At 45.3% G+C, this 27,560-nt stretch overlaps 1 protein-coding gene across 3 annotated transcripts in view; it reads right to left on the bottom strand.

Moving 5' to 3' along the window:
• LOC115089116 overlaps positions 1 to 27,560 on the bottom strand; it is a 378,685-nt gene that overhangs the window by 217,599 nt on the left and 133,526 nt on the right. For all 3 annotated transcript variants that reach the window (XM_029597089.1, XM_029597088.1, XM_029597090.1), the window contains 3 exons: positions 19,078 to 19,253; positions 6,954 to 7,030; positions 6,813 to 6,862 (listed from right to left, as the gene is read on the bottom strand). In XM_029597089.1, coding sequence (XP_029452949.1) covers positions 6,813 to 6,862; positions 6,954 to 7,030; positions 19,078 to 19,253 — 303 coding nt within the window. The remainder of the gene's footprint in view (positions 1 to 6,812; positions 6,863 to 6,953; positions 7,031 to 19,077; positions 19,254 to 27,560) is intronic.

The following is a 27,560-nucleotide window of genomic DNA, read 5'->3' as shown; positions in this document are numbered from 1 at the left end:
TAAGAGGGCAGCGCGGTGTCGTTTGGTATCCAAACTGTTGAGAGAGCTGATTCTTCACTGCATGTCTTTAAATGTGACCCTATGGGCCCGTCATGTTCCAGGCATTGCTAACAGTGTGGCTGACTCTCTTTATCGTTTCAAGTGAGAGTTGTTGCGATAGCTCACCCTGGATGCAGACCCGTGTTGAGCTTCGGTGCCGTCTTTCCTCTGGAAATTTGGTTCCCAGAAGCCCAGAAGTTGCTGCGAGCTTCATTAGCTTCATCCACGTGGCCAAGGTATGTAGGCGGCGCCCTTAAAGTCATGGCATTTTTGTCTTCTGTGGGCTGGCAGGGGGGTCCGGTTTCGGATGTCTTGATGTTGCGTTTCCTCGAGCATGCCTGCCTAGAGGGGCGCTCCAAGGTGGCGGTGAGCTGACAGCTATCGGGATTTTCCTTCTTCATGAGTGCACATGGGTGGGGTTTTCCAGTGGGACGGTTTGTGGTTCGGCGACTGTTGTTAGGCTGGGTGCGGGAGGCAGGATGGAGCGTGGACAGGTGGTTGCCTATCACGGACAACATTCTGTTGCAGTTGTGGGACGCCCTGTTGGGGATTTGCTCTTCACGGTACGAGACGGTCCTTTTTCGGGTGGCGTTTGTATTCGCCTTTTTCGGTGCCTTCTGGGTTAGTGAACTCGTGGCCCGGTCTGCTACTAGCTCGGATTATCCTGGGTTACTGGCACGGCATGTAGTGGTTACTAGTGGGTCAGTGATATTGTCTATTCCCAAATCAAAGACTGATCAAGAGGGCAAGGGGTTGTCGGTCTTGTTGCAAGCGGTCCCTGGTTTGCGTTCCTGTCCGGTGGCCAATGCAGTGCGGTATTGTCAGTGTCAGATTCCGGGGCCGGAGCAGGTTTTGGTGCACATGGATCTGCGGCCCTTAACGAAGTACCAGTTCGAAATGGTGCTTCGGTCGGAGCTTGCAGCCATTGGGTTGGATGTTAATTGCTTCGGGACTCACTCCTTTCGGATTGGGGCAGCCATATCAGCAGCATCTGCAGGGTTGCCTGGAGGTGTGATCAGGAGGATTGGCAGATGAAGGTCTGATGCGTATGAGGGGTATGTAAGCCTCGGGCCGGGGAAATTTTGAGCTGCACCTAATTCTCTTTTCCTTCCAGGTGCGGCGACAGCGGAGAGGTCTGTTTGGATCGTTGGGCATTTATACGCCTTTTGGGCTCATAGGCATGCCTGCGGACGATCATATGGGCCTCATATGGACATACGCCGCAGGGGGGTTTGGGTTCACTGGTTGGGGCGGTGTGGGATGGTGAGGGACGAGTTGATTCCCTGTTTGCAGAGCGGTCGGGAGCGATTGGGCCAGCCGCAGGCTCTGGTGATCCATGTCGGGGGCAACGACTGGGGTAAGATGCCTGGGCGACAGTTCATCAGCATGGTCCATAAGGACCTGATGTTGGTTTCTATATTGTTTCCCTCTGCTGTTATCTGTTGGGTGGATATAAATGCAAGGCCTGCTGAATCGGACAAGGTGATTTGGAGGAGGAATAGGGCCAAGGCGAATCAGCAGATTGGCTTATGGCTGGAACTGCTGGGGGGCCGCCATATTCGGTTTGAATGGTCCTGGGGGGAGGTCAAGGGGTTGTTCGGTAAGGATGGGGAAGGATGGAGGGTCATCTTTCCTTCATAGGGATGGATCTGTACCATAACTCGATTCAGGCAGCCTTGGAGGAGCTGTTTCCGCTGTAACTGGGGACACATCTTTGGGGGGTCACAGATATGTCATATCCATGTCTATGGCGGATGGCCGAGCCACTACAGCTCATGTTGTTATTGTTAATGATTGTTCCTGCTATAACTTGTATTGGTTGACAACCGGAGGGGGGGGGGGGGCAGTCTGAGGTACGGACTCCTTGCTGGGAGGTGGCGGGGCCTGACTCCTTGCTGGCTAGTGGCGGAGGTACACTGGGTTGGCTCCTTGCTGGTAGGAGGCTGGTGTTGACCGTCTTGCTGGTGAGTGGCATGTTATGTGCAGGGCTCTGGCCTCCCTGGTGTTAATAAAAGTTGTGGCCTTTGTTAAGCCAAACTGATGTCTGTGTGTTATTGGAATTGTGAAAAGGGATGGATGCGAGTGAGTGATATCCTGGATGCCCATGTTATGGGAGGTCAATTGGACCCAGTGTCTGGTCGGCCAAGATAATGTGGGCACAGGAACACTTGGGGAGCAGGCCCACGGTTTTGGTGGGTAGAGGGGAGGGATGAGACAGAGAAGCAGGGTCATACTCAGGGCAGGGCGAGCAATTAGGGGGCGAGGGGAAGGGGGGAGTCGCACGGGATCAGGAAGGAGCTGAGTAAGCTTCTGGTAGGAAGGACCTGATTGGGCAAGTAGAGTGATGCAGGGTGTTGGCTGGCCTGGATAGGCCTGACATGAGGTCACAAAACAGGCAAGGTTGCTATAAGGCACGCAGCCGGCTCAGTCACTCGCTGAAGCTGCTGCAGCTAGCTGATCGTTTCCCTCCCACCCGCCCTTTTCTTCTCTTCTTGTGTTGTATGGGGGGGGGGGGGGGTTGTTGAAGCAGATGGCCCGAGCCACTAGAGCTCATGTTGTTATTGTTAATGATTGTTCCTACTATAACTTGTATTGGTTGACAACCGGGGTGGGGGAGCGGTTTGAGGTTCATCTTTCCTTCATAGGGATGGATCTGTACCTTAACTCGATTCAGGAGGCCTTGGAGGAGCTGTTTCTGCTCTAACTGGGTATGCATCTTTGGGGGGTCATGGATATGTTATATCCGTGTCTATGGCGGATGGCCCAAGCCACTAGAGCTCATGTTGTTATTGTTAATGATTGATCCTGTTATAACTTGTATTGGTTGATAACCGGGGGGGAGTTTGAGGTATGGACTCCTTGCTGGGAGGCAGCGGGGGTCCATTGGCCTGACTCCTTGCTGGCTAGTGGTGGGGGTACACTGGGTTGGCTCCTTGCTGGTAGGAGGCAGGGGTCTGAACTCGGTGCAAGAGATGGAATGTCGAGCCGCGTGGCTGGTGTTGACCGTCTTGCTGGTGAGTGGTGGACAGTTGGGGGATGGGGGGTTTCGTTGAATCAAAACTGTGAATGTTATGTGCAGGGCTCAGGCCTCCCTGGTGTTGATTAAAGCTGCAGCCTTTGTTAAGCCAAACTCATGTCTTTAAAACGAGCATGTGTGGACCCACATATGTGCTAGCGCACGTATAGAGAAATTGAAAATCATCCGAGTATGATTTAAAATACACCTAGCCTGCATTCGTTGCTCCTAATTTTAAGTGGCTTTAAAAGGGTTTTGCATTGTTTTACCACTTGAATAAGATGATATTTGGAAGCTTGATGTCACCTTTCTGGAATATTAGATCTTGTAAAAATATATGAAGAGGAATCTACGATTCCAATGTTCATGCCTGCAAAAATGCCTAAGACCTCAGATTTGGTAAGGCTTTTTCCCCATTCTGTGTCTATGGGAAAAAAAAAAGCTTACTAAATCAGGGTCTAAGGCAGTGATGGCCAACCTTTTGCGCTCAGTGTGTCAAAATTCATTAAAAAAACGAGCATAACTCGGGTGGTGTGTCACTTCTAGAAAAATCCATAATTTTGTGATATTTGTAGCTCTAATATTAATAACAAAAAGTTATAATTTTAATTTATGTTCTGTATTTATTAATAAAGCAAAAACAAATAATTCTTTACCTTACCTACTTAGTGACTTTTTTGTTGCTGAATTTCATTGGCTAAATCTTCAATTAAAACACTCTCTCCCCCTGCCCCCCCCCCCCCAAACTCTTACACCCCTGGATTTTCTCATACACACTCATGCTGTCACACTCACTGGTTCCCTCACATACACACAAACACACACACCCAGGCAGGCTCACACCACTCCCACTCCATCCTCCAGGCAGGCACCAATTCATTCTCACACCCCCCCAGGCAGGCACCTATGCATTCACACACATAAACCCCCATGCAGAGTCCCATTCATTCACATGCACACACTAAAGGCAGACCCCCCTCTCTTTTGCCAGCAACCTCAGAGCCTCTCTCATTCCTCTGATGCCACTGTCACTGCTGCCGCATGGCTATTGCAGAGGTACCAATTGCTGCTACTGACACTGAAGCCCATTCTGCTGCCTCCTCTGTGCAGGCCCCGTGGGCTTCCACTTTCTCCATACTGATCTCGTACATTGTGAGATCCGCATAGAGAAAGTGCTTTTCTTGCACATTCCCAAAGATTACATGTGCCAATCACTAAAAAGTAATTTATTTTGTTTTTTACCTTTGCTGTCTGATCTTCGTTTTCTAATTGGTTGGTCACAGGCTTTTTTTCCCACCTTCCCTTTCTTATTTTTTTTGCCAATTCCTTTTATATTGTCTTTTTTTCTGTTTCTTTTCTCTCCATCTTCTTCCCTCAAACACATAGTGAGGTTCTCATTCTCACATGCATTTCTCTTTCTCACACACACACACACACACACACACACACAGGCTCTCACTGTCACATGCTGTGTCTCATACAATCATTCATACACTCAGTCTCTCACTCCCACATGCTGTCTTGCTCAAGCACAGGCTCTCACTGTCACATGCGGTCTCTCTCACACACACAGAGGCTCTCACATGCTGTCTCTGCAAACATTCAGGTCCTCACTCTCACACACAATCTCTCAACTCATCTCATATACGCACACACACACACACACACCCTCTACAGACCCTCAGCCTCTCTCTCACCTCTGGGCCTCCTCTTCGCGGGTCGCCGCAGGATGGGCTCTGCGATGGCCCTGCTACCGGGTCTCTTCTTCTTCTCGGGCCGCTGCGACTTGAGATTCGCGGCGGCCCGTAAACGCAAGTGCTGCTCCACTTCTGCACGTGCTGATGCTTCCCCTCCTTCCTGCCCACGCGGCTCCGGCAACGTTTACTTCCGGGGATGCACAGGCAGGAAGGAGGAGGAGCATCAGCGCGTTTAAACGCGATCTTTTTCTTGGCCTTGCCGATCTGCCTGTCGCTGCGCCCGGGGGCATTGGGGGGATAATAAAAAACTAGTTTTAAAGGGTCGGCGCAGCTGATTAAAAAAAAGGCTCTGCGCAGCCGATAAAAAAAAAAAAATTCCCGATAGTCCACAAAACGCTGTGCGAGTCAGCAAAGCGTCTTGGCGAGTCACCTCTGACACGCGTGTCATAGGTTAGCCATCACTGGTCTAAGGGCTAGATTCATCAAACTATCACATGTGTTCCTACCTACAACCATTGGAGAGAGGGAGAGAGGGCGAGAGAGAGAGAGAAAGTAGCTACAAGGCCCTTATAGTAATTAGATATTTATACCTCTCTAGGAGGCCCACCTAGTTACTTGAGGTGAGGTTTAAGTATTAGTGTAGGAGTCAGGGCCACTTTGACATTCAGAGTGAGACGTACGGACAGAACAGTACACTTTTGTGAAGATTTGATGTCCTTCGGAGTGAGGAAACTCACACAAAGATGAGATTTGTACAATGTTCTCTCAACCTAGCTTGATGTTACCCAGGTAGAGAGTCCATCAAGCCCACTTGACCAGAAATCCCGCCCCAAACTCCACCCCTTTTCTAAATTAGCATTGCACCATATGTTATGGGGCTTTTCGCATGCGAAAAGCCCATAATGCGGCTTGAAAAATAAGCCCCTAAGCTAGCAATTTATAATGACTCATTAGAATTAATATATTCCACATGCAATTAATTTCACTGTGTTTGCTTTTTTGGATACAACATATATGGACTTATGAATTCACTGGCATCCCCATTTTTTTTTTGCAAACTCATAAAACAAACAAATATGCATTCTTCATTCCATACCCCTCTTCATTTTACTGCTTCTCACCGTGACAAAAATTCCCTTGTCAGCATCTTAAGCAGAATTTTATAATCTGGTGACTAAGTGTTAGGGAAGGTGGACCCTTGAGCCGGCCAGTGGATGAAGATGGATGGAAGAATATCTCCGCAGATGTAATGGCTGTGAGGCGGACGATGTCGGGAGACCAGATGAAAGCTTCACCCTTGGAGACCCGAGGTGCCCTTGGGAGGAGCCCGTGAGGACCCGAGCTGCTGGGACTTAGGCGGAGTCTCCCGGAGGCAGAGTCCAAGATGAAGTCCAGATGTCACAGTGAAGAGAAGCAAGCGGTGGGACGGTCCGAAGGTCAGGGTCGGTGGCAGAGAGAGGAAACCAGAGGGCATACCAGACCAGAACCAGGAAGTCAGGCCGAAGGATCAGGAACCCGGACTGGAGCAGGAACGGAAGCTGGATTGGGAGTGCAACTAGTAACTCACACAGGAGAGAACCTCGTTGCAAAGCGATCCTCTGGAGCAGGGCCTGGGTTTAAATACCCTGCCGGCGTCTGAAGTCACTCCGGGGGCCAGCCGAGGTTTCCCGCGCCTGCAGCTTTAAAAGTTGCCTCTTCGCGCACGCACGTACTCGGTGGGCAGGGCCAGGCCGGAGAGCTCGACGGCATCTCCCTCGTGGAGATGCCGCAGCGGGGAAAGGCCTGTGCAGGCCAGAAATGGTGCCGGGGAGGCCAGATGATCATCGGGGCCAGCGGTGGAGGTAAGAGCAGGATCGCAACACTAAGAGCAGAGGTCCACAATCCTGGTTATATATGTTTTAATTGCAAAACAATAAGTATTATTTCACAGAAACATAGATTAGCAATTATAGAAAATAAAGGCTTCCTGACATGCAGTAAAAAATTAAGCCTTCAAATTGCTCTACAGAAAAAGCATATTGCTTGAAAGGGAACAGATCTTTAAATATGCAAATACTTACAGGGAATTAGTTTTCAGAATCTTGTATTTTGACTTGCTTTCAAGAAACAACTAGAATACAATACACAAATGTAGTCACTGGTAGGAAAACAATATATACACCCAGAACTGTTGAAAATATACAGAGATCCCCAGAAGTTACCTGGACATCCATAGAGTTTTTCAAGTTCACGTCAGCTTTCTTTTTGTGTGGAAGATTCAAAACCTGCCTGATATTTACTTTAAAAAAAAAAAAAAAAGCAAAGAAAGAAGAAATGATCATTTTCTTTGGTCTTCACAATCATCCATAGGAGGTATTATATTCAACAAAAGAGTTTATCAGATTAGATGCAAGCATAAGGGAACTGAGCTAGCTGTATTAACTTTTAAAATGTTGGTGCGGATAAAATGTCAAGCTACTGCAGGCAATTGATTGCAGGAAACCTTTCGAAGGAAATTAAATAGATGGAGTAACATATGCTAAATCTATAGCCTTGGACATTACAGTCTGCAGTGACGCGGTTAAGAATAATGGGGTTTTTTTGCAATGTTCTTAAATATCATCCAAACACATTGGCATTTTTGTTTTCCAAATCTTCCATCTTAAAAAAAACAAAACACCTTTTCTAATTGTACATTTATGGGGCAAATTTCAAAAGTATGGATGTAGGGGCAAACTCCATGGGTACCCAGAGGCTCTGCACCTATTCTTAAAGGGAGAAAAGGAGCAATTTTCCTTTTGAATATTGGTCCCTTCAGGTGAAAGACTTACATCTTCATTCTCGTACAGCTTAGCTCAAGTTCCAAATTGTATATTTAGAATGACGGCCCATGTGTTTATAATTGCTATGCTTCAACTACTGACATTGGGGCAGATTTTAAAAGCCCTACGCGCGCAAGCCCCGGGATGCGCATATGTCCCAGGGCTTTGTGAAAGGGGCGGGGCGAGGCAGGGGCGGGACCGAGGCCTCCGGCACAGTGGCGTGCCAGCTCGCGCAACCTACGTCTGCCCGGAGGCAGGTGCAACTTCCAAAATAAAGATTAGGGGGGGTTTAGGTAGGGCTGGGGGGCAGGTTAGGGAGGGGAAGGGAGGGGAAGGTGAGGGGGGTGGCCTCGAAGGGAACAGGGAAAGCCATCGGGGCTCCCCTAGGGCTCGGCACACGCAAGTTGCACAAGTGTGTACCCCCTTGCGCGTACCCACCCCAGATTATATAGCATGCGTGCGGCTGCGCGCACATGTTATACAATTGGGCGTAGATTTGTGAGCACCGGGTTGCGCGCACAAATCTATGCCCGCGCATAGGTACTAAAATCTGGTCCATTATCTCTTTGTGGGGCTATCGACAAGATGTATTTGCCATTTGCTATTGTAGGAAGCCTAAAGGATCTCTATTAAAGAGAGCTGTTCCACTGTCACAGGAGGAGCAGGGCTAGTGAGTGATATTGTGGGAGCCTGAGATGGTGAGATCTCAATGGATATAAACCTCTGCCACCATCTTAGGGTGTGGATTTTTAGTTATCTCTCGTATGGGAGGCATTTCACTGCACTGTCTCCTATTTTTGTTTGGTTTACTTACAGAAGGACCCTTGGACCTTTAAGGCCGAGGTCTGGTTAAGAAAAAGCAGTAAGGATGTCTTGGACTAGCCTTAACATGTCCTTCTGGAAACCGTTTGCCTTTGGTGGAGGAAGTTGTTCCACCCTTCCTTTCTCTATTTTGGGTTTCCCTTTCCTAAGACTTTCGTTTTTCCCACATGCCTGAGTACCCTAGGGCCCAGGGGCTCAGCGTATGGAGGATATTGGAAGCCCTGATGGAGGAATGGGGAAGAGAAGGAAGCGGCGTAGAGAATATGTGGCACCCATCCAGTGTTTACCGTGACCATCTCACTGAGATAAAGAAGGAAGCGGGTAGTATAGAACAGTGGTCCCCAACCCTGTCCTGGGGGCCCACCAGCCAGTCAGGTTTTCAGGATATCCACAATGAATATGCATGAGAGAAAATTTGCATGCACTGCCTCCATAACATGCAAATTTTCTCTCATGCATATTCATTGTGGATATCCTGAAAACCCAACTGGTTGGTGGGCCCTCAGGACAGGGTTGGGGACCACTGGTATAGAAGTACCATCCAAGTACAGTCAAGGGAAGGAAGAAGAATGACTGAATAACTGTCTAAGGAATGAACCATGGGACTTTAAGTTCATTTAAATAGGGAAAATATTATCCTTTCTACCAATTTCTGGGAGGAAGCTCTAAAACTCATTTTTTCCCCTCCAACCAGCAAGAACATATCTTCTTCACAAACCCCCATTTTCCATACCACTACCTACTTCGGTATCTAATCTCTTGCTGCAGGACACTTGAGACTTTCTCACTTATACGTTATAATTTTTATGCTCAATAAGACCTGTCAACTTAATTGTTTAAGTCTTTTTTTTTTTTTTCTCCTTTATCTTTTGGTCATCAATGTTACAACGTTATTGTTAAATTTTGAACTTATGTACACTGTTCCAAGTTTCATAACCTTGTTCTATGTAATGCCTTTTGGCAATTTTCATGTTCTGTTTCAATGTAAACCGATGTGATCTTTATTTCATATAGGAACACCGGTATATAAAAATCTAAAAATAAATAAATAAATAAATAAAACTACTCCATTAATTGGAATGGATTAGAGATAAGAAAACTAATGGACATCAGTAACAGACCTCATAAATTGGAAACTGAAAGTCACAAATTATTTGAAGATCTGAAGCTATAAAATGGATTGTAAATGCCAAGAACTTGTTACTTAATATTTTCATGGCTTTCCCATCTTTAATCGGTAAACGTTAAGTTGGAAAGCACCATTTGCTTCCAGTGTGCTTATTAGTGCTGCATGCACGCAGAGCTGTGGCCAGACCACGTGGCACCTATGGCCAAGTGAAAAAGTGCGCCCTCACCCTGATCACCACATACAATACCACGAGCTAGGAGACTCTGTTAGATGTAGGAGCTTTCATTTCTATCTTTACTAAGCAGTGTTCTCCTGCTCCTGTGGGCTTCCAGTTCAATCAGAACCAATATGGGGATCCTGGAACCATGAGCGATATTTATTTATAAAAAATCTATAACCTGCTCTATCTAAAATTCTAGGCAGAAAACAAAATGACATACAGATTAAAACTTATAGCCATCAAACAAAAATATTTATACATCCATGCATCAAATATTGTTCACCATATTTAAATGAGGTTTCTAATGTTGAAATAATGAGCATGCATAATATTTGTATCAGTATATTATGGATAGATCAGAGGATTCACTCTCATCAGACATATCCAATGTACATAATGTAAGAGGCTGGGAAACTGCCCACGAAGTTTCTCCTTGAAAATCTGGGAGCCATTTGCACACCCACAGACTTTGCTCCTGCTTTGTAGCAGATCCATAGTCAACACCATAAAGCTTACGCAGGAATTTCAAAATGAAATCCCAGCATTTTGTTTGCCAGCTCCACCCTCCCCCTTAAAGCCTTGTGCTCTTTCTCCTCCCCCACACACAAAAAGTATGCATTCAAAGTACACTCATCTGATGTAAAAATATCACCAACAGCATGATATCAAATTTACATGCTATGCTGTGGTGCCAACCAGAAAAGCAAAAATAATGCTTGGAACCCATATGGTATTATGCCTATGGTAACGCATGCTGGGTATGGGCTTGGCCCTGAGACAGCCATGAGTAAACTGAATTACAATTAGAATATAGTAAATCTCTTATACCAGAATAGCACAAAACACAGCACAAACTGCAACAACCCTACCTATGAAAAGACAACATTGTAAATATTACACCAGGTCCTAGAACACCAATACACCTCCTAATAGGAAAATGGAACAAACCAGGTTGTTATAGATCCCTACGCAGAAACTACAAACTAGCAGAATTCTTCACCTCGGTCACAGTCTGTATTCAGGGTCATGCAGATAGACCTTCAAAGACAGAATAAAGAGACCATAAATAGAAATGTACTGACAAAAAACAAACTGGAAACCACAACAAGCCAGACACTATATGCAGTGCAACAATGAAAAAAAAGAAACATCACCATTCCTCATAAAGCATCAAATAAAATCAAGAAATATAAAACATTAATAATAATAGTAAAACCAGGCTAATAAAATGAATACATATTTCAAAACAGCTGAACAGAAGATCAAATAATTAAAAACTCATAAAACATTTCCAAATGCCAAAAAAATATTTCAAAACAGCATACAAATCAAATACCTCCCAATAATAAATCTAATAAGGATATTAAAAAATCCCATGCATTCAGGTACAGTCTGGTAACTTTTGATTTCCAGATGCCCTGAGATTGTTGTGTATTAGCAGAGGAAGAGTAGGGTGGTGGTTGTGCAAAAACTAACTTTCTCCTCTCTCTGTCCCATACTCAATCATACACACATACACATACACACACATACACATACAAAAACATGCTTCTGCCATGTTCAGTCACACCCACACCCTCATTCTCTGCCATGCTGAATCTCACCCACACCCTCACTCTCTGCCATACTCAATCACACTCACATTCTTGCTCTCTGCCATGCTCAATCACTCTCACACATCCACACCCTCTGCCAAGCTCCATGCCACACACACACACACACACACATACACACACTCTGCCATACTAAATCACACCCACAAACACACACAATTTCTGCCATGCTCAATCACACCCACACAACCCTCTGCTATGCTCAATCACATCCTCACAATCCTCTGCGATGCTCAGTCACATCCACATCTTCACCCTCTGTCATGCTCAATCACACCCACACATATCCTCTGTCATGCTGTCACACCCATGCACACCCTCTGTCATGCTCAGTCACACCCATGCACACCCTCTGTCATGCTCAATCACACCCACACATATCCTCTGTCATGCTCAATCACACCCACACATATCCTCTGTCATGCTCAGTCACACCCATGCACACCCTCTGTCATGCTCAATCACACCCACACATATCCTCTGTCATGCTCAATCACACCCACACATATCCTCTGTCATGCTCAGTCACACCCATGCACACCCTCTGTCATGCTCAATCACACCCCACACATATCCTCTGTCATGCTCAATCACACCCACACATATCCTCTGTCATGCTCAATCACACCCACACATATCCTCTGTCATGCTCAATCACACCCACACATATCCTCTGTCATGCTCAGTCACACCCATGCACACCCTCTGTCATGCTCAATCACACCCACACACACATTGTCTGCCATGCTCAATCTTACTCACACCCAAATGCACACTCTCTCTCTCTCTCTGGAAGCAGGAGCAGGAAAAACAGAAGCAGCAGCAGCCTTCTCCTTCAGCACAAGGGCCCACCAGAGTCCTCCTTCTAGTACTGGGGCTGCGTTCCTCTTGCTCCTGCTCCAGACTGCAGGAAGGCTGATGCTGCATCTTCTGGCGCATGGGCAGTGCTGCTCCTGCTCTTCCTGACTATGGGAGGAAGAGTGGGAGGTGATTTATTGTTCTTGCAACCGCGCTGCTCTTCCTGCTCCTGAATGCCCAGAGCGAAGGAGGCTGATGTTTCTTGCGGCTCCATAGGACACGCTGTCCTCACTGCATTTAGGGGGAAGGCCAAGGCGTTGTCTTCAAGCTGGCGGGCACTTTGCTTTTTCTCTTCTCGACTGTAGCGGGGAAGGCTGACAATTCATCTCATGGTACCGCGCTTTGCACTGCTCCAGATTGCGTTGGTATTTTTGTCCCGATTTCCTCTACCTTTGTGGATGGCCCTGAAAGGAGGAGGGACACCAAGAGCAGGTGCAGCAGCTTATTTCTTCTCCCCCCCCCCCGATGGCAGACCTCAGGGCTGTATCGGAAGGAGGGGAGGTGGCTTATCCCGACATTGTGCAAGAGAAGTAGCGCCTCGGGATGGACGACGCCTATGGTCATTGCCATATCAGCCATAGGCACGCTACGGCTCTGCATACAAGAGACAATACTGGATTTGAATATTGAACAACACTCAGGACCCAGGACATAATCTCCCTCCTGCACCATCTCCTTGACAGGAAATTCTGGACTTTCTGATTGGTTTAACATCAGTAAAGGAGAAGGAACAGCTAATCCCTTATTGGAGGTGTGGTATTTGGGGGTCCTACAAGGGGTCTAGTCCAGGGATTACACAAATAATTCAGAATATGGCAACTAGAGCCATCTTTGACTGGTCCCGGATATATAGTGCAACACCTCTTTTTGCCAGACTTCAGTGATTTCCTACTGGAAGGGATGCTTTGATCGCTTACCACCAAGACTGTCTCTGTCTAACTCTAAAGGTGAACTTTGGACAATTTGTTTAGACAATCCCTAAAGGTTTGGAAATGAAAGAAGGAGATTTCTGGAGAGGACATTTCTAGGCCCCTCTGTGCTAGGTAATAAGGAAAAGGGACTTTACTTTTTAGGCCTCAGACCTGAGGAGACTGTCCCTGGGGAAGAGAAGAAGTGAAGTAAGAAAGTTTTGACATTTGGACCTGTTTCCATTCAAGAAGGAAGTTCCCCGTGACTGAGGTGATCAGGATACGGTGCTGCTCTGCTTTACTATCAGCTAAAGTGGGGATTAATTGCACCTATCCTGGAGAAGAAAAAAAAACCGATTTGAGAAGAATCAATTTGTTTTTGAACTTTACCACTTGAAGTCCTGGATTATTGATATCCATTACGGAAAGTGAGTTTTGGCCTTTGTGCCATAATTTGGAAATAGTTTCCAAACCACTTTATGGCTGCCCAGGAGTGTGGGTACTGCAGATGTCCCTAACCCAAAGGGATATTGGCTGAGAGAACAGCAATTCAAGAACGGGCACTGTGGATTTTATTTGGTTTTGAGTGAAGATTCATGAACTTTGTTTTTGAATTGGACTTTACAGTTTATTTTGTTGCAATAAAATGTTATTAATACAACTCACATTGTCCTGCCTATACTTCTAAGAGGGAGGACCCACAATCTGAGTCAATGGACAGTGAGAATCCCCTGTGAGAGAGTGATAAGACTGAAAGTGAGCTTCCACCTCAGTTTGCCTAGGGCCCTCTTCCTCTCTGGAATGGACCCCAGTACCCCTGTAGTCTGTGTTGAAAGGGGGAGTGGAGAGAAACAGAGGTCCAGGTAGAGAAGTGGCCCCTAGGGGTTATTGTGTGCCCCTGGATTCCAGGAGGTCCCCAAAGAGAGAGTTACACTATTGAGGCACGTGTGGTCAAGCTGATAAACCCGATTTTTAGGACCTTGAGGGAAAACGGCGCAGTTTATCTTCACAAATAAACTGAGGTTTTATCAACGAGGTCGGATGGTAAGATCTAGACCGGGAGTTTTATTACAAGTGTCTTCTTTTGGTGACATACAGAAAGTCAAATTCCATAACAGGCACTTTAGAATATGAACAATAGAACATGCCATCCTGGTCAGACCAAGGGTCCATCAAGCCCAGCATCTTGTTTCCAACAGTGGCCAATCCAGGCCATAAGAACCTGGCAAGTACCCAAAAACTAAGTCTATTCCATGTTACTATTGCTAGTAATAGCAGTGGCTATTTTCTAAGTCAACTTAATGGCTTTTCTTCTATTAGGCTAAGTCTAATTAGTAGAGAAGAGCAGCCAAAATGTTTTCATTTTAGTTCATTTTTCGTTATGGGGGCGGGGGGTATTTATTATATTTCATTTTAATGTCTGTATTGGTTTGGTTCATTTGCCAAAGCAAAATAAATATTAATAAGACATAAAAAATAAATAAATGGAAATGTGACCTCCCCAAGTTCTCTCTGCCACTTCCTGGCACTAGGCCCTGCCCCCCACCCCCTCCCCACCAAGACACTGGGGCCTGGGTTTACCTGAATGGAGTGAGCTGAGCCCAGCCAGAGCCTTCCTGAGCCCCTCCAGTCTTCTTTCCTCACTGCCTTCCCAGAAATCTGCTGGGACCAGAGATCCTGCGACCTTACAGCCACAAAAAAGGGGCAAGAGCAATCCCCACCACTGGAATCCTTTTTAAAATGGTGCAGACCATCCTTGACATCAAAATGGTGCAAGTTTCAAGTCTGACCAGCACCATTTTCTTCATAACCATATGTTTATTCCTGGACCCCCAATAGAAGTGCTAATTGGAGATGAGAAATTTCCCTAGCCAGGCAGATTTGTGAGAGGAAAGGAGGGGGGTTGGAAGAACGTGGGGAGATCCTGGCTGCACTCAGCACAACCCTGCCAAATAGGCCTGGGACCCAGATTATATCTGGAGCAATGGGAGAGGGATCAAAGGGCGTCTGGGGTGCTCCCAGCTGGGCTTGACTTAGCCCAAACAGGTAGGCCCATTGCCAGTTAGTAGCAGGGGCTGCATTTGTTTCTCAGGAAATAATATGCACTGTTTGCTAATAATGCACATTTTCTGAAATAACCTCCCCCCCAAAAAAAAAAAGATTTGGGGGGTTTTCATAAGTAAAGCACATTTGTTTCAGGTAATACGAACTGAAAAGAAAATGGGCCATTCTGGTTCAGATTATCCATTGGTTTGAAACAAATGCACATCCCTACTAATTACCTGGCCTTCAGAAAGAAAAGGAAGAATATGGCTGCTCCCCAACTAATTCTGGGGGATCTATCTGTTGCTATTGGCAATCTCAAGTTATTACTTTTAGAGGAAATAAGAGTGGTTTAGCTTTATTGAGTTGGGTTGACCAGGTTTTGTTAGGATTGTGGGAGATGGGCTGTGATGTAAGGGGATTTTAAGGAAGATGTGTTGGGGGGTAGGGCTGATTCTGATTTTTTACTTCGATATTTTAGAAGTGTGGCTGTTTATGTGTTTTGTCATTTTATATTGTTGTTCACGGCTTTGGGCAAGTTATGTACCATAGTGAGGAGGCATAAATATGTGAAAACTGCCACTGGAAAATGTACCCACAGAGATATCCAGCTGCGTTTTCTGTAGGTACTTTGTCCCTTCAAAACAATGTACCTAGATTAGAAGTTTGCTTGTTTCCTTCCCATGCATACTTTTATCCAGCTAAGGGTTGGAAATTTTCAAACAACCAATTAACTCAGATAAAACTGCATTTACCCAGGTAAATGGCTTCTGAAAATGCTCCTCCCTGTATGCCACAAGCTTTATGGGTTGATTTGTTATTTGGTCCTGGTCGTTGTCCTTTCAATGACAGTGACCCCCATTTTATGTTCCATCAGTACATAAAATATTTAATCTTTGAGACAGCATTTTCAGAATGAATTAGGATCCCAATCTAATGCTGATATAATGAAATCATTCTTAAAATACTCTCTTAGGACCAGCCTAGTGACTCAGCATCGTCTGCTATACACCACCATGCAAAAGATCCAGGTGCAGTTCCCTTGCTAGACTTCTGTTCCCTGGGTTGGCCAGAGATGAGGAAGCTATGGTGGCAGCATTCCCAAACCCCTGGTGGAGAAGGAGCCTTGGCGATCACTCAACGGCGACACTTATTGGCCGGACAGTATCCATGCCAACCAGATTCTGGCAGTGGCGCAGCCAGAACTGATTTTTTGGGTGGGCACAAGGTTAACATGGGTGGGCTGTTGGCATGCAGGTCTGAGACCTACTAGTTGTATTCTTATTGATAAAAAATGCCATATACTGCACCCTACAATGGCTTTCTAAGTAGTTTGCAAAAGCCTTTATGGATCATGCGTGAAACTTTAAAACATTTTACCTCAATTATTTCAAGCACTTACCAGCATTAAAACTACACTAACGCTACCTATCCCCAATTTTCTTTTTCTTTTTATACTTACTGCTCCTCGGGAGCAGAAGTAAACCCCGCGCATCAGCTGGCTGCTGGCACCCATTTCCCCCGGGACAGCGGCTAATGGGATCCTGCAGTGATCTTACTGTTCCAGGCCTCCTCTTTATGGAGATGGGATTCAGTGATGGACTTGTTGCTCCAGCTTTCTTCTTCACTGTCGTGGGGATGGGATCCCTTGACAGCCTTGCAATTCCGGTATCAGACTGCCCTGGTTGGGTGGGCCTGAGCCCAAAGTGGTTGGACCATGGTCCACCTAAGCTCACCCGTGTCTACGCCACTAGGTTCTGGAACAGGGGTGGGCAATTCCAGTCCTCAAGGTACACCAATGGGTCCGGATTTTAGGATATCCCTAATGAATATGCTTGAGGGAGATTTGCATATAATTGAGGCAGAACACATGAAAATGTTTCTCATACATATTCATTAGGGATATCCTGAAAATCTAATCTGTTAGTGATCCTAAAGGATCGGAATTGCCCACCCCTGTCCTAGAAGGAGATGTGGTTTTTGGCCCTTGGCCAAAAACTGTTACTGCAAATACTGGGCTGGGTGGGCAGTTATTAAATAGGGAGGAAACTCTGGGTAGTTGAGAATGAAGGCTTCTGGTACCCTGGCCCAATCCAGAGGTCCAACAGAGCTTTTGTTTGAGCTGGAAACCCAAAAGAAGAGGAAGAAGTTACCAGGCCAAAAGAAAATCTCCCTCTTAATGCAGGCCTCATTTCCAAACCTAGCAAGTCTCACCCAGGCTTCCAGCAGTTTGTAAAGCAAATATTTGACATGACATTGGGTATCAGTGTGTCTGCTTATCTTGTGCTATCTATATGCCTCATACTTGTTTTTCCTGTCACACTATTGCATATCCTCACTATGACTCTCCATTCTGTGTTGTTGTTTTTTTGCTGTGTTGCACACTTTCTTCTCCCTAAATTCATGTCATGGAATTTTCAATTTTATTTCCTTTTCTCATGATTTTCCCTTCACATTTTTTATTGAAATTCTCCAAAATCCTTTTTTATTTTACAAATTGTTCTGTTTGCTATACTTGCACGCTTCTGTACTCAGGTCTTCTACTTAGTTGGCCGGTTTTCTTAATTCAATCTTTCAACCAATTTAAAACACTGACCCCAGTTCAATGTTTCATTTTATCCTCCGTCCCATCGAGCTGAACAATTGCAGCAATGGTTTTTCAAAGAGCCACGCATCATAATTCCATTCTGAGTCAGTCAACAGGTGGCGCTGTTATGCGATGAGCAAGACACTTTCCTTCCCTGGGACTGTGAAAGCAACATTCCTAGCCCCCACTGAACCAAGGAGCAGAAACTGAACTCAGGAATCAAACCCGGGTATCCCGCAAAAAAGCTGCTGGACTTTCAAGCCAGTCCTCAAACATGTTTTTAAAAAATACCCAAGTTCCATATCTGGAAACTGGAACTGCCTGGGAGAAAATGAGATGTTACTTGCCTTTTTGCCATCAGACTCCAAATTCTCTCCCTTCAAACACGCTCCTTCCACCCTTCTCCCTGCTGGCCTGCCCAACCTTCAGAACTCTCTCCCACATCTCAAATTATAGTGAGAGCGCTGATGAGGCACTGATAACCCATGGCCTTCAGACCGCCTGTGTGTTACCCTTCTTCTCTATATGCTTAGCAGATACTGACGTAAAGTGAGTTGGGAAAGTTGGAATGCATCTTTTTGTTTCCGTGACTGATATAATTAATGAGCCTCTTAGCGTATGGTGCCGGATTATCTGGAGCATTCCATTCCAATGCGGTCGTCTTTACTAGCAGGAGAAAACGGAAGAAAATGCATTTCCACACCTTTCCACATAACAAAAAGAAAAAATCCCAAACACAAAACACTAGAAAACAGCCATCTTTTCTTTACAACAGTGACGCTAACTGGATGTGTTTTTTGCCCAAGGGATGTGTTTTTTGCCCAAGGCTAAATGTTGTGCTTGCTTTGAGTTTTCAACTAATCAGCCAGCTAGGGAAGCAAAATACATTAATTTAAAGTTCTACAAATAAATTTATAGCATTAAAAATACAACAGTTTAGCAAAGCTATTCTCTTTTTTTTTTTTTTTTTTTTTGCCATTTCATAAAGAAGCTCCCAAAGGCTCTGTCTGTACGTATTTTTCCAGTATCTGTCAAAGCTCCATGAGGCATAGTCCAAGCTTTCTGCCACAGCAGAGCTCTACATAATTTATCTCCCTGAAGTAGTTATTTTAAAGATTAACTGTCTGATGATCACCCTTCTTACGTGTATACAGATAGGGCATCGTTTTCTAGGAACACTGGAGGGTGGAAAGGCAGAAACCCTTTGTGTATGTGTCTTGAAAAAAAAAATGTTTCCTACAGTGGCAATGCAAACAGAGGGAAATATTCGTACAATAGCCGTGAAATTTCTTAGTATCCATTTTTCCTGTTGTAAACATAAAAATAATTAAAAAGCAATATTACCATTAGCCTGCGAGCCTGAAAAGCCTTCAATGAATTCCCCCGAGTCTTTCTTTCGAACGATTACCCTTCGATTAAACATTATCGACTCTGTGGCATCTACTTGGTAGAATCCAAACCCTCTTGTAAGGAGCAGATTGATGCCGAAGGAAAAGCAGAAATCACTAATAGTTGCATTTCTGGGTAACAATTTAAAAAAGAGATATAACAGAGAAGGTTACATGGATGACTGAAAAGAACAGGAACGTACCAGTTCTATGTCTGACGGCTCTTAATTTGAATTAGACTGCAGTCGGGTTCCTCTCAGACAGGCCTATCCTGTAAAGTGCGGCCGCGTTTACCCTGCTCCTAAGCCGCTTTTTACTCACGTTCCGGCCGCGTTAGCCCTTCCTGCGATCCCAAATCCCCTTTAACCTACTCCTACCACGTCCTAAATTCCCCGGGCAACCCCTTCAGCCCGCGGCATGTATATTGCATGCAAACGAGCGAATTAGCTCGATATTGCATGCAAACGAGCAAATTAGCTATTCCCTAGCATCCCGTAACCCGCGCCACGACTATCGCTATCTTTCCCTGCCGTTTTGTCGCGCGTTTAACCTGCAAACTTACCGCCTACCCTGACCCAGGCGGTAGAGGCATGGGTAAGGGTAGGTGGAAAGCTTTCCCCCAGCCCCCGCTCACCTGCCCCCGCCGCGATCATGGGTGCCGGTCTCCGTGGCAGCCCCAGTCCTCTCCCCTGCTCCCGAAGCAAAACAAAAAAAAGCGAAAAAACGTTGCAGCCCCCCTCCGATGTCCGGACTGGGGCTGCCACGGAGACCGCTTTCCGGACTGGGGCTGCCACGGAGACCGCTTTCCCCCATGCAAGTAAGTTGCTTCGCCGCTTCAGTTCTTCCCTCCTCCCGGAGCTGCTTTTTCAGCCTTGCTCCGGGAGGGGGGAGAAGAGACACTGAGCGGCGAAGCGAAAAAAAAAAACCCACCAAAAGCTAAAAGTAAGTTGCTTCGCCGCTCAGTGTCTCTTCTCCCCCCTCCCAGAGCAGGGCGCGAAAAGCAGCCTTGCTCCGGGAGGGGGGAGAAGAGACACTGAGCGGCGAAGCAACTTACTTTTAACTGGCAGTCCCGACTTCCTGATATCTGTCATTTCAAATGACATTTGAAATGACAGATACCAGCGTGGCGTGAAGCCTTAGGCCCGCGCACCCAGGATACTGTATAGGCGCTCTATCCAGTAAAATGGGTTGCGCGGGCCTAACGCTTCACGGGCACTTATTAGCCGCGGCTTACATTTGCATGCAATTAGAGTTCAGGATCGAGCGGTAGGTGAGCTGCACTGTGCGGGCGGTAACCGCGGGTGCCGCAGGCACTAACGCAGCTCTTCCTACCGCTCGGTACTGGATAGGCCTGAGAATGAGCTGGTCTGAAACCAGATTTGATACTTTAACTTACCATAGAAAATGTTTTTATCTACCTTTTGAAAGCTGGATTGCCTGTTGGTACATAATACTTCGGGTTTTGTTCTCTCCTCCTTTTTTCTGTTCTGTCTCTCTATGCCTATCTCTATGCCTAGCCACCTAACATTTCAAGGCATCCTTCTGCAATCAGAATTTCACTGCCACGCACCGCAAGGGGCCAACACTCACAGGGGCCAATGTAATAAGGTGCCCTCGGTGGTGCACACAAAATATGTATGCACATTTTACTGCCCATGCAGCAAGGAGCAGTTCACACAGCATTGTGTACACAGGTTTGTGCCCTCCCATGCAAATCCCATGCTAATGATGGCCTTAACTGTTACACCCCTTATGGAGAGGTGTGCTGGCTTACCCCATGGTTTCCTAACCCTGGAAACTGGACTCCTAATCCAAGGTGGATTAAAGTTTCCAAAGCCAATGTTAGCCTATGGGTGGAAGCTGGACCTGGAGTCAGGAATTAATGTGCAAAAAATATGCTTTGTGCACAGAAAAAAATAGATTTCTGTGCAGAAAGCATATTTTTTTTGTGTGTGCATAAATCATGTTTTTATACAAGCTAAGCGTTTTCTTTGTGCACATTGTAGGTTTCTGCACATTTTTAAACTCCCGATGTATTAGCATATCCTTAGCTTATTGCATTGGGAGTTAAAAAAGGTTAAGAAATAGTGCACAGTTTTAACGCTCAGCATATTACATCGGCCCCAGAAAGAGAGCGTGAGAATTACACTGGGGATACAGGGGAGGTCTCAGAGAACAGCAATGAAGGAAAACCTGGGTTTCATCTCTAGAAACTGCTACGAAGCAGAGGAAGGAAAAGCGGCTAAAAGGCTAAACACAAAGGAGTGAATGTTCAAAGGAGTTACACGTGCAAAAGTAGCATATATCGAAGCAATTTTCAAAAGCCCATTTACACATATAAAAATTCAGTGAAATTTCAAAGAAATTATGCACATAGAATTAGCAAGGTTCAAAAGCCCTTTTTTTTACATGTGTAAAGTCCATTTGCATATGTAATACCTTTTGAAAATTACCTCCAAAGTGTTTCTAGTGATTTAAAAAAACCCCTCAGAAAGCCATGTTAGTTCATTTAAAATACAATACCAAACAAGTCCCACATAATAGAATGAAAATAATAATAATAATCTCAATAAAGAATCACCACAAAACTATTCAAGATCTGCAATTAATATGTGCAGGTGGAGAAAATAAAGATTTATATGGAAATATATATATATATATATATATATGAGCCGAAATCCTCATAGAACCATCTCTCTACATCATATGACGATCTTGCATAAGGATTTTGACATCTGTCTTTATTTACTTCTTTCATCTCATTAACATTATACTCCTTATGAAGATCAACTTTTGAAGCATGGCCTATGTAGAGCATCAAGCACTGAGTACAGCCAATGCTGTAAGGATTCATCATTCTTCTAGATGAAATACAGATAAGTTCAACAGCGTTTTTTAATTGCATTTAAAAACATTTCAAAAAATGATATTTCAAAGTAGGAAACTGTGTACCATATGAGCAGAATCAATACGCTTCATATGAGCAGGGTTTTGATGATGATGCAATTGTTCATTTACCAGCTTTTAATTTGTTACCAAATTATGACATAATATCTCCTGCTCATTTATATATATATATATATATATATATATATATATATATATACAGTACATACATTTCCATATACATCTTTATTCTCTCCACCTGCATAGATTAATTGCAAGTCTTAAATATTCTTGGGAGTGATTATTTGCTGAGTTCATTTAAAATACCAACAGATGGAAACCTTAGATTGAACTGAAGCCAGTAATTTGATTACTGGTCCTTTTAATTTAAATGACATTTCCCACTTTCATAGAAAAAAGTTTTGATACTGCAAGAAGTCAATGTTTCTTTCAGTCTGTATTACTGGGTAGAATTATTAGCAGCATAATTAAAAATCTAACACAGATAAGTGTTCACTCTGCTATTCATTGTCCATGATGCCTCAGACAGAATTATAATAACAGCACCATGTGCTTCCATGGACTAGACAAGCATTTCACTTCACCATTGCTTTTACATGTTTCCTTTTGTTAAAAGGAAACAACACTGTTTGGAACATCAAAGGAACAGTGGAAGCAAGGACCAGAAAAGGTAAGAGCAGAAGGCGTAGAAGAGTTAGGTTTGTGTAAAGGAAAATGCAACTGGTAAGAATAAGAGAGAAGCAGATCATCCTGGCTGGCCTGTTTTGAACTGGCACCCTGCAGCTTCCCAAGCTGGGGGGGGGTTCATTTCCCACCAAAAAACGTCCAGCAAGTTCACCACTCCCCCTCCATGTCTGCATTGTCTGCGTTCAGCTGCTATCTGATTGGACCAGCAGCAAGTAACTCCGAAGGACTGCAAAATGTCACATCCTCTTCAGCTCCTGTGTCCTTCTGGTACAAGAAATGAGTACAGACCCAGTTCTGATGTGTTACGATTCTGCCTGTGGCTGGAGCCATGGGCAGCCTCTCACCTCTTTATCGCTCCTTTACAGCTGCCGCGACCAGGAGGCCATTCTGGAGTCCTCTACCTTCGCGGCAGGAGCCGCTGACATCACTGCCGCTCTGCAGCCCGAAGACCACTGCTGCTCTCCGCCACTGCTGCTTCCGTTGTGGCAGGAGGCCGCAGACGCCATTACAATGCGGCCTGGAGGCCGTCCTGAAGCCTGCCTTCATCGTGGCGTGGGCCTACTCTTTCCTGCGGCAGGTAACCGCCTCCAGCTTCTTTCTTGCGGCTGGGATGCCGCCACTTCAGCATCAGGGCCTGTTCCACAGCCCAGCCCTGCTCTTGCACTCAGCGGCAGGAAGCCATTCTCCAGGGTCCTGTCCACTCCTTCCTCCTTAGGCGCGGGGCCGTGCCTCCCATCCATTCTTAAAGGGCCAGCGAGGGAATGGTCCTCCTGATGACATCATCGTGGGAGTCTCTCTTCAGCCCTATAAAAAGGGCTTGTCTTCACTTCATCCTTGCCTTCGCAAGGAGCCAGTCCTCCTTAGGACTTCTCTGCTTCTAGCTACTCATTGGCACACCGTTCCATGTGAAATTCCATGTCTTGTCTGCATCTTCGTCCATGGTCTCATGTCTTCCCCTTGGTCTCTCATCTGGTCCTGTGTTCCCGGATCTTCACGTATCCTCCTGTTCTTCCTTCAGATGTCTTCATGTACAGATGACTTCTTTCTCCAGATGTCCTTTCCCCGGCAGCACATGTCTCCAAGAAATTCCAGTTTTTAATCTTCCTTGTTCTGAGTCCTGCCTCAGGTTCCTCCGCATCGAGTCCCGACTCGGTGTTCCTGGCTCCAAGTCCCATCTCCGAGCTTTTCCTCCCAATCCTGAACCCTGTCTGGGTCTTTGGAGTTCCCTGCGCTTTCCTCCGCCATATGAATGATCTCTGCCTAAACCTGCTCTGTTGTAACGTGGTCCGTGTCTGGCCTTCATTGGCTGTGGAGGGTGTGCCTCGGTGCAGGCCTTGCCAGAGTCTTCGTCTCAACTTTTCTCCAATCAACCTGAGTGGGGAACCACTAACGTGGTCCACGACCAGACCTGACTGGCTGTGTAGGGTGCGTATGTGGCAGTACCTACTCAATACTCTTCAAGCAACTTGTGACTCTTTCGGAGTCCTTCTCTCCAACCAATCTGAGTCTCATCTCATCATCTTCAACCAACCTGAGTCTCGTCTCACTCCACGTATCCTGTGTCTCGTCTCTCTTCAAGTCTTCGTTTCTATGTTCCAGCCCTCAGCCTCTGTCCGTCCTGCCACATCTGCCGTTCCCATACGACAGGTCCGAAAGAACTATCGAGTGGCCGAAGGGCTACTCCAGAGACCAACATTGCATTGCTGGGTCTCTTTTATGTGACCAAGTTCAGCAGAGGCCAGGATCCTGCATTTCCAGCCTGTGTTTGGACACTCCTCGCCTGCCTCGGTGCTTCCCGGAGCTCCTTTGCAGTTGCGTCGTGGCCAAAGGGTACACGAAAAACCAGAAATGGGATTGTCTCCAGCGTTCCCATAACACGATGCTTCTGGAGCCAGCATGTGTCCTGCTTTGTTCCTGCCTGGTCCTGACCTGTGTATTCCTGATCCCTGACATTCCTGCATCCAACAGCTGGACCATCTTCCCAGTTCTGACCTTGGCCTGGCCCCGACCCAGTGCTTGCCTACTGGATCTGCTGCTCTCCTGCATCTACAGACTCAGCTTATTCTGCCCATCTACAGAGAATATGAGTATCTTTTGCCTTTGTCTCAGCCATTACATAATACAAAGTGACTATGAATGGAGGGCTGTAAAAGACAGCATGACAGACCTGGCCGGTACCTCAAGGGCCTGTCAGATTGCTCTGTCTGTCAGTCTCCGGAGCCCATTTCCACCCAGGAGAAGCAATTATCTGGTGACTGTGCTGAAATAATGGCCAACTGGTAGGCAGCAGATTATTCTCATTATCTGCAGCACTTTGTGCTGTAAGCGAATGTTCTAAATTGTCAACGGCAACTGTAACTTGAACTCGGAATGAGGGCATTCCTGTCTGCTGTGATATGGGCAAAAAGGCATGTGCTGAATAATCTACAATAACTTAATGGATTCCCATGAATGCAAAAGATTGGGCTTGAGTTATCAGTTTTCTTTTTCTATTTCATACCTATGGGGAAAATCCTTAGTAAGTCAGGCTTGTCATATGCCATAGGAATGGATGTTATAACGCCTCACTTGTTACTGGCCAACAAAACTGCTACAGAGTAATCAGCAGCTGGCTGTTCACTCTTTAAAGTCTTAGTGATGGGCTGTCGAAATCCTCTGTTAATCAAAGAAAATAATTTCTGTGTTATCATTTTGTATTTCTTTCCCCTCTGTATGTTAATCCTAGCAAATCTGCCTATTGAGCATCACATCCAGTGAGAGAAGTGTGGAGGAGAAGGAAAAGGCCACTTTGGGCTAAAACGAGGCAGGGTGAACGATACACATGCATGGATTCTGAGTGCTTTTCAGTACTGACCCTTTCAGAAATAACCTCGTCCTCATCGAATCAAGATCATTTTGCAAAAGAATAGGCACCAGGACCAAGGTCCACCTTCCAACCTTGATTGGCCCATGGGTGCAGGAGTTATTGGCCTCTAAAAAGACGGATGGACAGATTTAACAAGCATGAACTGTTATGTTTTTTGGGGTTTGTTTGGTTTTTTTTACGTTAATGTTGAAGAGTGCAAAAAATTAGTTGCTGATTTGATTTTGGGGTGGAGAGTACTGATCTGCAGTGTCTAGACTGTAATGGAGGGAGCTGTTTTTTCTCCAGTAAGAGTAGGGGTGAAAATTGAGTTACTCTTGAGGGATTTATATGTTTATTGCATTTTTGATCTATTGTACATTTATTATATTAGACATGTAAAAAGCTGCTAGTCCATTTTGAGGGAGGTGGTATATACAGTATATAGAAAATAAAATGAAAGAGAACATTGCAGTTGAAGTAACATTGTCAGGGTTTGTAAAGTGGCAATTTGGAAATTGCTTAGAGCAAGAAAAACATGCAAATTAGAGCAATAGAATTGGCCTATTCTACTGAACCAATTCCCTGTGGATCAGCTGCTGAATCTGTAATCTCAAACTGCATAAGTTTGCAGCTGGAGAATAGATGTTAGCCATGAAAAGAGCAAATTTGCTTACCGTAAATGGTGTTTTCCGTAGATAGCAGATGAATTAGTCTTGCTGTCTAGGAATGTCTTCCGTGCCACTAGGTGGCGGAGCTCTCTAAGTCTCTCAAAGTCTTTCAGCTAGGTGCTCCCTCCTGTATCCTGACAGGATTACCTCAGGCTCCTCAGTCAGTATCAAAGTGTAAGTTAGGTATGCTAGGACTGTCCGGGAAGGCGGGCGGGTCAGCATGGCTAATTCATCTGCTATCTACGGAAAACACCGTTTATAGTAAGCAAACTTGCTCTTTTCACGTAGATAAGCAGCTGAATTAGCCCTGCTGTCTGGGAATCCCCAACTGACGTATTGAGCAGGTAATGTGCATTAATGAAAATCTTTTTTTTTTTTTTTTGCTCAATATGGTGAAATACATATATACATATAGCGGACAGTTCCTATGAAGGCTGTAATTATATGAAATCTGTGCTCTTCTGAAGGATAGTCCGCCCCACTAAGGTATCATTTGCCATATGTTTATCTAAACAATAGTGGGATGTGAAGGTATGAAGCGACGACCATGTCGCCGCCTTACATATGTCTATGATAGGAACTTGATGTAGAGAGGCGATCGAGGCTGCCATGGCACGCACCTGATGCGCCTTAGGTGTTTCAGATAAAGTTTGTGACCATTGTTGATAAAAAAAAAACTGTATACAGTTCGATATCCAAGTGAATAAAGTTCTCTTTATTACAGGACGCCCTGGAGCATTTGAATTAAAAGAAAGAGTTATGAAGGTCGGTTAGGAGAAAATGTGCACTGTTTGTAGTACGCTAGTGCACGTTTGCAATCTAAAGTGTGTAACATTTTCTCATTAGCATTAGCATGAGGTTTAGGATGAAATATGGGCAAGGTGATGTCTGGTTGATGTGGAAACTGGAGATCACCTTTGGTAGAAATTTAGGGTGGGTGCGCAAGGTCACCTTGTCATGGTGAAATTGCAGATAAGGAGGGTAGTGAACTAAGGCTTGCAATTCACTAACTCTTCTTGCAGAAGTTAAAGCAACCAGAAAGAGCACCTTCCAGGAAAGGTAGCGAAGGTGACAAGTTTCTAAAGGTTCAAAGGGCGAAAGCATCAACTGCTTGAGAACTATGTTGATGTCCCACTGTACTGGTGGTTTCTGTATGGATGGATGGAGGTGTAATACGCCTTTCATAAACCTGGTTACTAAGGTATGACATGAAATAGGCCCTATAGCCGCTTACCATACCCATCTAGATGGGTATGGTAAGCGGCTATAGCACTTAAATGAACGCATAAGGAGCAAGTCCTTTGTACAGTAGATGGAGATATGAAAGAATAC

This window comes from Rhinatrema bivittatum, chromosome 4 (assembly GCF_901001135.1).
Source record: "Rhinatrema bivittatum chromosome 4, aRhiBiv1.1, whole genome shotgun sequence".
Taxonomy (NCBI): Eukaryota; Metazoa; Chordata; class Amphibia; order Gymnophiona; family Rhinatrematidae; genus Rhinatrema; species Rhinatrema bivittatum.
The sequence above is the reverse complement of the archived record's forward strand: the minus strand, read 5'-3'. Positions and strand labels throughout refer to the sequence as shown.